General features: G+C 38.0%; 1 protein-coding gene across 15 annotated transcripts in view; it reads left to right on the forward strand.

Annotated features, from left to right (window-relative positions):
- Positions 1 to 12859, forward strand: part of TRPM3 (transient receptor potential cation channel subfamily M member 3) — a 416327-nt gene that overhangs the window by 291674 nt on the left and 111794 nt on the right. For all 15 annotated transcript variants that reach the window (XM_038125139.1, XM_038125133.1, XM_038125130.1 and 12 more), the window contains exons 5-6: positions 664 to 788; positions 6981 to 7152. In XM_038125139.1, the coding sequence (XP_037981067.1) occupies positions 664 to 788; positions 6981 to 7152 (297 nt within the window). The remainder of the gene's footprint in view (positions 1 to 663; positions 789 to 6980; positions 7153 to 12859) is intronic.

Here is a 12859-nt window from a genome sequence, read left to right on the forward strand (position 1 = left end):
ACACTTGTCCTTTGCACAGAGATACCACTGAAACACTGCCAAAGCTGGTGTAGGGCAAGCAAGCAGCCCTTGGAAGAATGCTGGGAAGCAGCCATTCTCTCTGTGCTAATTTCTGTTTTCTCACTGATTCCCAGGGTGGGGTACTAGTACTCTGCTGGAAGCTATCTCAAGTGACAGAGTTTGTTTGGAAAGAGTGACAAAATAGCTTCATCACAGAGTAGCATAATGATGTTTTCACATTTCCATCCTTGATTGGGAGCATTTGTGTATGAGCTGCACTTCTGAGGGAGTTGGGGGGTGGGAGGCGGAGACCACAATTAATTCCTATGCTTCTTTCTGTGCCTGGAAATACACAAATGCTTGCATGCACATGTGAGCACAAGTGCAGATAAATAAGTGACAGTGAACAGTCAGCATTTCCATTCTTCTGTCTAAAGCTGCTACTATTACTTCATTTAGTAATTTTTGGATTCAATAAAATGGATTCAATAAAATGGATTCATGGAAATTAATAATAAGAAATAGGACTGTATTCATAGTTTTACTTAATTGTAAGGATAGGCACAGGTATTCCCTAAAAAAACTAGTCTATACAAAATCCATATGGTAATGAACAGAAAGGACATAATTATGAATTTCTGTTTTATGCTCTTTCTTTACCAGGGGTCATTCGGCATGTTGGAGACGCCCTGAAAGATCATGCCTCAAAATCTCGAGGGAAGATCTGCACCATTGGTATAGCTCCCTGGGGGATTGTGGAAAATCAAGAGGATCTAATTGGCAAAGATGTAAGGCCTATGCACATAGATGACCTCCAGTATCTATAAATCTTCCAGTTATTTTTCCTGTCCTCTCCATCCCTCACTTAGCAGTTCATCTTAGAATTGCTGTCTGCAGCAAAAAGTCAATGTATACACAGGTTTTCCATTAGGGTTGATGGGAGGTTTTGATACAGCAGCAATAAAAATTCCTGCCCTGTATCTTATTTAAAAATAAATTATAAGGGCAATTCATTAAAAGCTACTCTTGAAAATATATCAAAGCTTCATCCTTAGAATTCTATGAACATGGAAAGGTGCTTAAGAAAATACTGGTTGCAAAACTTGGAATCTGGTTTATTTTCAAACAATACTGTGATGCCTTGGTTAAATTCAAAATTTCAAGCTATCCTCCTTAGAATATATTCCCTCCCATAAATTTTTATTGATGTAACTTTAAAAGGTCTTATTGGGTGTTGTAGGTAAGAGTGACCTCAAATAACTCACTTTCAGCCACTTTCTGAAGGACAGGGCTGGTGTTTCTCCTATTCTTTCACACCATTCTTCTCTTAAAATTCCAATACAGTAAGATTAACTCCTTAATTTTAAATACATGAATAGTTCATCTGCACTGGTTATTTGTTACCTGAAACTTTTCTGAACATATTTTTTTTCTCTCTTCTGGTTCATTCATAAGAAATCTGTCTGAGAACTAGTGACTAATTATGAATGGAAGAGATACAGTTTTAAATCTCCATAAACAACTTCTTCCTAGTGTTCATTAGCCTAAAACATTCATGTTCTGTATCCATGTCCAAGTAGGGAAGGGGAAGAAGATTCAAGTATCTCTTAAGTCAGGGGAGTTACAATGATTACAAAGAAAATTATCCAACTGGAGTTTATTGTAATCCACTATGAAAGTAGAAATGTTAGGGAGAAGTGTATTAGCATGGAGTTTTGTGCTCTAATACCACAAAAACAAGTATAATCAGACTTTGCCACAGTAATTCTGAGTTACCAATGAACTCTTCTGAGGTGCAGTGCAGAAGGTAATTAGCAGAAAAAGCTAATCACAAGGATGCATTGTATCTTCTTAAAGAAGTATAATGTACACTTCATTTTCAAATACATAGTGTTTAGTGATTAGGCATGGGGTTCTGGAAATGTAGCAGAAAAACATAAGAAAAACATAAGATTAGCCATGAATTTTCAAACATTCCTATTCCTTTATTACTTTTTTCCTCCTGTTGCAAAGCTACCTCAGATCTGAGGCAGTCACTGCCTGTTTAAGAGGATCTGGAGCCTTCTTTTGCAGAAAAAGCTAAAAAACCCCTTGGTTTCCCAGATGTTCCAGCCAAGAGGAACAGCCCCCCTGACTTCTGATTTCTTTAAGTAATGTTTTCCTCTAAATATCCTTCCAATTTAACAGGAAACCAAGAAGTTGTATGGTAATTTTATTTTAAAATAAACAACTTTTTTAAAAAAAAACCTTTCTGATTAATGCACAAAATATTTGATACTTACTCTGATCATCAGATACAAAATGAAAAAAAGTTTAATATAAAGTTACAGCTAATTTGAGTAGGGTCTTCTATTAAAGTAGACACAATTATGTCAGTAGGGTTACAATTACAGGGTCATCACTAAGGACAAAAATATTTCAAAATATACCTTTGATAGAAGACGTAAAATTTAGCCTGTCAACCTCCTGGCCCCAAATAGTTTTATAAAATTATTGATCAATGGCATGATGTAATGCTGAAGCACTTCTGGTTTTATCCATCTCTGATGCATATGTAATGATACCGCTTTATGCTTACTGATATCAAATTTCATCTTCCATTTAATTACCTCATCAGTCTGTTTTATGAAGACTTTAGTCCGCTGAAATATTTGTAAGCTTTTCACCCTCTAATTAATCACAAATCCCTTATACCTATGCTGAAGGGAATATATCACAGCTTGAGGTAGGCCACTTATGTCACTAAATCTTCTTAGTAAGAGCCTTCACAAAAAATACCTTTTCCTTCTCACTGTTTTCCCACCCTTCCCCCCAGCTTTCCTCAGTCACTTATGCCTCAAAGGACTTCCTCTCTTATTCAATGCATGCAGTTTCTTTAGAAGCATTTGGTGAGGAAGCTGTTTTGGAAGCTTTTTAAAAATCAAAGTGTGCTATATTGACTGGCTCATTAGAGGTGAATGCTGTGAAATGAACCGAGAAGGGGAAATGTAAATAGTACCATAAGCATGTAAAATGAATCATCATTAAGCAAGAAACAAAGGCCACAAAGGATTATACAAAGGGGGGGGGGGGGGGGGGGAAGTCTACCAATAGTAAAAGACTTGGTGAACTCTGGCATCAATGTGGATTTATGACTATATGCACTATGTCTAGTTAAATTATGATCAGAACTGAGGAGTTATAAAAACATGCCCTTCCAGCATCAGATAGAGGCAGAAGACTGTTGTAGTCTTGGGTTTTAGAGGGACAGGGGGTGCAGAGGGGGAGCTGTGGTCATTGCACATGCCCCAGCGCAAATGACCTCCTGGTGCCTCATGGCAAGGGATGCGTGCTCAGCAGAGGTGCTCCTCTGCTAATGCCTCAGCCTTAAGGACACAGAAGCCATAGCTGAGGGCTTTAATTATATTTACCAGCTGTTCCAAGTCAGTCAGCCTTCAAGAATCCTGGGGTACTTCCTCAGAGCCATAAAGAAAACTGACCAAGTTAAAGGAAATATTATTGCGGTTTGCTATTTGTTATATTGTGATGATTAAAGACCCCTAAAGACACGTCTTACTCCAGTACTGTAAAAGCAGTATAGCAGAAAATAGTGCAACTCTTCATACTCTCCGATTCTAATTTAGAAACAAAGGACAAAAGGGAGGTAGTTGCCTTATTTCCCCATATTTTCTGACAGAACTGAGAAAGTAAAGTGGCTTGCTCAGTCTTGTAGAAAACTGTGATTGTAAACAAGTTTCTTCCTACACACAGAACCATTCTCCCTTCTGAAAGAGTACACTTTGTAAGTCATTGTAGCATGCATGTCTCTGCTTTCAGTGTCTGTTCAGTCCTCATTTGGGTTTAATTCCAAGTCACCTCAGTAGAAGATCAGGGGCAAAGATACAGACTGGCATATTTGTAGCATATGTGGAGAATTTGGACCAGGAACCAAAAGGTCTAAGAACCTCTGAATTAAATCAGGAACTACTCTGTTCCCTGGTATGCTCCAGAGCAACAAGGCTGCAGAACTGGCTTAATTTGAACAACACTTGCTACTCCTTGAGAAGAAGAACATGCATCTCTTTCTTTTTCCATCACTACTTTGAGCTCACTGTTTGTCACAAACTTTTTGCCTCCATATAGAGTGCTCAGATTCATGCACTGGTTCACACGGCACTTGCAGGCTCGTTGTCATGGTGAGTTATCCTGAGAGATTTTTCAAGTCTCTATGTTGAGTGTCATGTGCCTACAGGGAATCTAAGGAGAGCAACAGTGCTTCTCATTCAAGCTCGCTGCCACTTCAGGGCGCAAAGGCAAGGGCTGGGGTCAGCCCAGCCACTCACCTACTCACAGAATTCCCTCAGCCCATGCAGCATGAGTACTGCTTCACAGCATGGCTGCTGTCGCATTCATTAAACTGTATTTGGAGGGACTGTCTTGAGCATAAACGATTCCTTTCAGCTCTGCAGAGGAAGATGTCAAGGGACATTATTCCCTATTCTTCCTATTCTCCCTATTCTCATTGCAAGGTTGGATGGGACTTCAAGCAGTCTAGTCTAGTGGAAGGTGTCCCTGCCCATGGTGAGCAGTCTTTAAGGTCAACTGAGTGACCTGTAAGGTCACTTCCAGCCCAAACTGTCATGCAATTCTATATCTGTAAAAAGAGGATGAGAAGACAGCTTAAAAAGTCATAGATTTTTCCAGCTATTTAACTTGCCTGTAAAATGCAAGGGATTGAAAAGAACAAAGGAATGGAAACTGCAAGAGTAGAAATCACAAATCTGCTGAGTGTTGTGGAAGAGCAAGTAACCTCAAGGAAGTAGCCTCAAAGCCTTCTTACCTTCCTGAAGATTTTGTCAATCCTTTTCTCAGGAAGAGTCTCACAGTGTGGTTTGAGATATTTTATTGTTAAAAAAAAAGAATTCAGATGTTGAATTGCGCATGCTGTGAACAGTTCAATTGAAAATAATTGTAGTCTCATTTTCACATCCATTATATTTATTAGTAATGTAACTCACCTTGTAGCTAAACACAGAACAAAAGCATAGCTTTCTAATATGTCCTGCAGCAGGATTACTGAGTCAATACATGAAGGCTTCAGTACTGCAACTCATTAGAGCTGCAGATCAAGATGTCACAGTTAGAAGGTTTTGAGCTGTGGCTCTCAGGATCAAACCACAAGCTGTCAGTAGAATTTTCTGTACAGTGGCCTGTACTCATACAATGAACAGGCAACTCAAGGGATTCCTCTTCTGTAATGATGTCCATTTATTGAGAAATGGGGTGGATATCTGTTTAAAAAAATCTGTACTGTTTTAATTTGATTTTAATTGATTTTTGCACATGTGAGAAAGAGCCTTCCTTCTCTTTCTGACAGTGCCATGGGCTACATGGCTTCTGTATCTGCAGAAGCTAGCTATTAAACACATTCCAGCAGTGTAGTGATATTTGTTAAGTCATAGGCAGCTGTAGAATAAATTGCTATGAAAGAGTTACCTAAAGAAACAACATTAAAAAAAATCTGAGCCTCTGGGGCTCAGAGTGGGCTGTTCTCACAGAGTGTAGTGCACTCTCTTGCTGTTGGCCAGCTGCCCTCTAGGTCTTCTCAGACATATTCCCTCCTTTTGCAGGATGAAGAGCTTACAGAGTACCCTTTGCATGGCAGTTTACAACAGCAGAAGAAGTTTGCGTATTTCTCCTTGCTGGCCAAGAGTTGACCAAATTAGGCAGACATGCACAAGTGAAAATAATATATACAGAGAGATCTCTGGCTAAAGAATTGCTAACACATATTATTTTTAAAGAATTGTGTCTCAGTTAGACATCTCTTTAGAATTACACAGGTGAAAAGTTTAGGAATAAATCAATAACTAATTATATTTCTGTCTGCAAGCATTTATGTCAAATTTTTAGTGTACATATTTGTGCATTAAAAGCAAAAGACCTGAACAATTAATGATATCAGAACTCTGAAGAAAATTCCTTGCAAAGGAAGGATAGCCCAGCTGAGTTTTCTAACAAGTCCTTACTGCACTTCTTCAGCTAGGACTTCATTTTACAGATTTTCTGTTTTGTCTCTCCAACAGGACAAGACATACATAAGAAAGGCAGGGAATAATATTGCTAGAAAACCTTTGAAGTATCAGTCAGGATGCCTTGACACAACACCAATTCTTTTGCTGTGTTAGTACAGTCTTACTTATGTCAACAGACATCCACCAAAGTAGCTGACAGCCAAATGTGGCCCCATGCTATTATTTGGTCTGTCTAGTGGCAGACATGAGTCTGAGTCTGGCTATGAGTGGGACAGCCATGAGGCAATTTACTCAGTCTGCTGCACAGTTTCTCCGGATTAAATCAAATCAAAGGAAGTGAAGCAAACTCCCCATTGAACAGAAAATTTCTAATGCCGTTGTGAACATATGCAACTGCCCTTTCACTGATGATAGAAGTAGGCCAATAGTTTTTCCAAGAAAATTGAAAATGTGGTGTAATATCATGTGTACACCTCTCCAAGAGTGGAACTCACCTGTATTTGTGTGTCTCCAGTGCTGGTGGTTCTGCATGAGCCAACACTGATGCTGACATCATGCTGGGTGGGGTCTGTGAAGGACGAATCAAAGAATTTGGTCAGAGCAAGGTGAAATTTTACACCAACTGTCTAGATAAACAGCACCAGACAGGGTATACAGTGTGTGTGTGTAGTCACCCAGACCTTTGGAGCACTGACCATTAGCTGAATTTTAAAGGAAGCAGTGAATTTTGGTACTATTGAAAGAGATTACCATGGAAAACCCTTTAAGCCATGTCTGCATCTGAAAGGGCAGTGTTAAGGTCATTTTCTACTTTACACACAAAAGACAGTAGTACTCAAGTGCAGTACTTTAATTTTGATTTTTTTCTTTTGTTTCATCTTGTCATCTCATATCTTGTAATTGATTTAGTTCAGAGGTTCTTTTCTGTTAAGTGTACCTTCTTTTTCCTCTGTCTCTAAAATGCAGGTGGTTCGACCATACCAGACGATGTCCAATCCCATGAGCAAGCTGACAGTGCTCAACAGCATGCATTCTCATTTTATTTTGGCTGACAATGGTACTACTGGTAAATATGGAGCCGAGGTAAAGCTTCGTAGACACCTGGAAAAGCACATTTCACTTCAGAAGATAAATACAAGTGAGTAACATGTTGCTTGTATTGCTTTATAATTGCAAAAACAACTCAGTATAAAGAAGCAATAATTCTGCACATTTGGGGGAGTGGATCTACTGACTATGGTGACCATGATCTAAGGGAAGCAAATAATTAACAGAGTGAACAGCAGAAATAGCTGGATTTGTTTCTGCTAAGTTTCAAGCAGTATTTGCTATGTTTCAGATTCCACTCGGGTCTTTGGTAGCCTCTCTTCCTTAGAACTGTGTACAATTAGGTTCTCCTTCATCTAGTAAAGAATAAGGTGAAATCAGTACAGTTAAAAAAAAGGGTTACAAAATGTAAGGGAGAGTTTTTTATTATAAATGCTTTGCAGGTTGAAAAGACACTGATATTTATAGGCAGTGAGAGTGTTCCATAAAAGTGCTGCTATACCTTTGCGCTGTGTTTATTAGTTTCTCTTAGGCAGCTGTCATTAGCCAAAGCCAGAAACTGAGTTATGAACTTAGGTTTTCCTTCCACTTCATCTTTTGCAACCCTGATGACATCACATCAGACTGAAGCCCCAGTTTTTCTTTCAAAGTTATATTTTTTCTTTTCCTGTATCACTTTCCTACCTAAAAGAAAAAAATAGTTGCCTAAGTAAGCATTTCTGCATGGATAAAATAAAATATGATATCTCAATACTAGTATTATTATTTCTGTAGTGTACCCACACTTGATTGTTGATGTACTCATGCTTGGGATGGGGACTTAATTTCAATTCTATTTTTGGTCTCACAAATAAACATCTGTGTTGTGCCTCCATAAGATTTCTTTAGGAATAAAAGAGATCTAGTTATTCAAAAGTGATCACATGCAGCCTTTCTGCTAATAACTCTCTTGAAACATGGAATTTTGAGGAATGGTGGAACTTCTTGTGACATAACCGCGTGAAACTGGAATGAAACAAGGAAAAGCATTTAGCTCTCAGACATCAGATGACAAGGAATTACAGGCCTCAACTGGGTGAACATAAACTAGAATGTTCTTCATGCTTGATAAAGTTTTCTGTATGATGAATATAATCTGTGCTTAAATTAAAATGTTGTGCCACTTATAGCCTTCAACAGCACTGCATGAACTCCACAGGCTTATTGTTTTTAGGATATCACAGTTACATTTTTTTTCTCAGAAAGCACTATGTAGGTACACGCAAAATGTGTGCACCATAAGCAGTGGGTGCATGCCTGGAAGCTTCCTTAGGAGATGAACATAATGTAAACTAATCCTTGCTTGACCAGAAGCAAAAAGGCACATTTGAAATGGCATATCATGAAAATATATAAAATTTTGGCATAAACAGCAGTTATTTTGAAGGCCTTTAAAAGAAATGGGTGAGCTTTTACAGTTTACAACACAACATTTTGGTGGCAAAATCTTATATTAAAAAATAAATCTCTTTAGAGAGATTTAACTAAATTCAGATTTGGTCAAGAGGCTTATTTTTTAAAAAGTGACTGATGGATGAAACTACAGACTTCAGTGGTTCAAGTCAAATGCTTGCCTGACTTTTTCAAGCATCTAAAAAATGAAGAACTTCTCAGGTTTTTTTGTGCAGTACACCCCACAAACAAAAGTAAGCATCCTCCTTTTCACTCTCCTCTCTGACAGAGACTGTCCACCATTTAACCACTCACTCCCTCTCTCTCTTATAAACACAAAAATACTTGGATCTCACAACACTTCTTCAAAATAGAAACGTGAAAAAATTGTTCAAAAAGAAGTCTGCCAATAAGATTTGTACATCTTGGTTCAGTGGCATCCGGAATGTTTCTGCAATGTTTTGTTTGTCTTTGCTTTAAAAGAGGGTGGCTGTGTCCTGCCCACACTCTTAGTTATTAGGAAGTTGACCATATGGATGAGAAAGACCACCTGCCTTGTTGGGTCAGCCAAACAGATGGCCAGTTTCTGATGCTTTTCTTTACCCTTATTTATAGCAGAGCAATGCAGATCCTCCATCCTGTGCATGACAGGGCATGGCTGCCAAGGGATTTTTATCCAAATGGGAGTCTGTGCAGCCATGCATGTGTGTCTTTACTTGCCATATTCCACTTGCAAGCATGTGGAGTGGGGGAAAACATCTCAGCATCACAATTTTCTTTGTGGGAAAGTAAGGAAAATGTGCAATTTTTAGTTAATCACTAAAAAGAGAGTCTGCTCGAGAAAACAGAACATATTTAGGAATTTGTAAGCAATTGATAATTTTTTATTTCATAGCCTGCCCCTTGACGATAGTGTTGAAGTAGTTTTAATTCTTATTGTTAAGCCTGCCTGAGTTTTACATGCTAGGCTTGTCATTTCTTCTTATCTGTTTTCCTTTGCTTTGACTTTGTTTTTCTCCAGCACAGTGATAGCTCTCCTGGATATTTGGGGTCACATATAGTTCACAAAAGGAAGCCTTGAAGCTTTTTCACACATATTAAAGACCCAGAAAATGGCATTCCCTTCAAATAGACTGGGACAGTGGCAGTCTCTTTTATAAAATTTAAGACTAAATTGGGTCATTAAATATGTCAGACAATTCTGGTACTCTCAGCTTTTTTTATTCCTAATATGGCATTATTATCAGTCATTCAGCAGTATCCAATTTCTTGAATTCAGTGTATTATAAAATAAGAATAAGAGCAGGAATAATAATAGGAAGAAGAAGAATAAGAAGAATCTCCAATTATTCCCCTTATGAACACTAGGGAAAATATTTTATTGAGTATTCTGTTTTCCACTACCTTTTTAGGTTTTACCACTTGTATTGCTTTTATTTTATCCTCAGTAAATACTCAGGAACTAAAAAATGCTTTTCAGAAAAGCAGAAGGTGACATCTGTGGCCCTGACCCTGCAGGTTCAGCACAAGGTCACTCAGTTGTGCAGCTACCTAGGGATTAATTTGATGTTTTAATGCTCAGCACGGGTTTTTCTTATTTTCACAAAGGAAGGCTATTTTAACACAGCCCAGCAACCATCTCTTGAGGTGATCCTCAAGTTGTCTCAAAGTCCTGGAATTTCAAAGTGCATCATTTGTACCATGAAATGTTGAAAGTACGAACTTTTCTGGAAGTGTTTCAAGATCAAAAGGAAATATTCAAAGTGATCTGATCAGAAATGTTTCTGGTTTCCAATTCAAACAAATATTTGGGTCCTGGACTTTTTGCAGAATTTTCAAGGCACAGAGATTGCTTGAAGATATACACTGGAGGGAAGGAAAGATATCTTTGTAACTATCTCTCCCATAGAGTTTATTTGTATAGCATTACATGGCTAATTCAATAGTTCATGTAAAAGTTTTTACATTGAAATATGGAGTCCATTCTATTCCAAAAATATTGCATTAATTAGCAGAAGATTCTCAGGATAAGGTTATAGAGATTTTTAACATAATAAAATGCCCCAGCACAATAGGGAGATGCAGAAAATGGAGGGCAGCTGTGTTTCCATCTCTGATGCTCTCATTACACTGTTCCATGGCAGGAAGGGATCTATGGCATGTCAGGCTGATGTAATCCACCACTGCCAGTTTACTGATTCATTGCTTCTGGAACTGCTCAAGAGACTAAACTCTGTCTCATTGCCTTGGACATGAAACAGTTCACAGCTGTTTGTAGAATGACAGATTACACATAGAATGGAACAGACTTCTGAAGGTCCCCAGTGTGAGTCTCTTCTCAGAAGTATTTGCAATGCTGAGTAAGTTTATCTATAGCTTCCTTTAGCCGATAACCTCCAATAATTAATGTTCAACCTTCATTTAGCTGATAACCTCCTATATTAAAATATTCAAACTAGTCCAATCTATAAGGACTCCAGCAAAAGGTTTACAAACTTTCTCCAACCCCATCACCAGTGTGTTATCTGAAGCTTGCAAACTGCTATTTTTGGACATTTTCCTTCCAGGGAACCTCACCCTATCAAGAAAAAATATGGCTCTGACACCTTTTTAACATCACTGCAGGTTGTAGAACAGGTATAGGATAACTCCTTAGACTCCTTTTCAAAAGTTTAAACAAGCATTGCTGTCTCAAACTCTCCTCCTTAGGTATATGCTCTAGGCCACTAGAGACCTATGCATCTTTCCTCTGGATAGTTCCCAGTTTCTCCTCATCCTTCATGGACAGCCCAAACTTGCATCCAATGCTTCAGCTACAGCCCTGCTAGTGATGAATAGAGTGAGCATGGGACAAAAGCCCATACTTGACACACTGGTCTAATGTAGCCCAAGTACCTGGCGAGCTTCATGTGCACCAAGAGCATGCTGGTGCCTCGCATTCATGTAGGCACCCACTGTAACCCTGAGCCCATGACCTAAGGATATGGTTATCTGATTAGAACAAAATATGCAATTTTTACTCTGAACAGGCATAATTTACATCAGAATTCTTTTTTAGTAATTAACACAGAAAAATAGCAATTTATATGGGAATGTTCAAGTTTGGACTTGATTTTCCTAAATATCATACAAGATATGCATTTGAGACCTAAAATCCATTTAAAACAATGTAGTCTAATTCATTATCTTTAAAACAATAACTAAAAGTCATTAGGCATCCATCCTCAGTACATAGCCTGCTGCGATGTTGTAGGCCCAGGATTTAATTATTCTTTTTCTAAAGTTCATGTGCATCCCTCAATCACATCTCATCTACAGTATTCCTTGGTTTGAGTCATTCTGAAGTGCTATATTTCAATGCTAAATTTTATTCAGAAGGAATAGAAGGACTTTCTTCTTTTTGTTTCCTCTTTTTCCTGATGCCTGAGAAGTCTTCAATACATTGTAAATTTTTTGTACCCTTTACAACTTTTTTTTCCAAAATATTGTATACTTAGGCCTTCTTTCCAATGGGTCACAATGCTGCAAAGCAATGTTTCCAAAGAAGCTTTTGGAGGACACAAAAAAAAAAAAAAAGGCAGAACAATTTTCACCAGTATGGTCACTGGTTTCAAAATCAATGCATATCTTATGATCACTCAGGATGTGAAAGTGCAGCTAGTCTATTTTTTCCCCATTCTGTGGAAATACTAGTGGTCAATACAGAACAAGAACTTAATGTGTCACCAAACAGATGATGTAACCTATAAACAGAGAAAGGAAATAAATGAAGCATCTAATTACTAGAGATTTCCTATTGCAAATTCTGCAATTATAACATTCCTGGACACTAGCAAATTATTTTTCCAAAGTGCTGTAGAATGGCCTGGTCATTTGCTGAGATGTACTTCATTACCATTTCTGCAGAACATTGCTGAGCAATGCAATAGTCACATCAGTTGTGCCTTGAACCAGAAATATAAAAGAAATCTGTCTACAAAATGTGCGTTGGAAGTTACAAGTCATAAAATATTCATTCCTGCTACTCCACAGATGGTTAGATTAGAGCAATTGCCAATGTAGCAACTCAGCTAATACATTTGATCTGAGGTCTGTTAATCATTTTCAGACAAAGACTCCAATAGGTTGACAGGCTGTGGGTTTTACTCATTTTGTGATTGTGATACACAGAACTATGCTTTCTCATTAAGTAGTGTGGTCTAGAATTACTTCATATTACATATAAAGGGCCTCTACCAGCACTTTCAGAATCTTCAAAAATCTTACCTAAAGCTTCTTCCTTTTGGCTCCAGATTCATGTTTGCATTTTTATAATACGTATTTAATTTCATTCCTTCTGTTTGCACTAAGGTCTTCCTTTCACTTGA

The sequence above is a fragment of the Motacilla alba genome, chromosome Z, assembly GCF_015832195.1.
Source record: "Motacilla alba alba isolate MOTALB_02 chromosome Z, Motacilla_alba_V1.0_pri, whole genome shotgun sequence".
Taxonomy (NCBI): domain Eukaryota; kingdom Metazoa; phylum Chordata; class Aves; order Passeriformes; family Motacillidae; genus Motacilla; species Motacilla alba.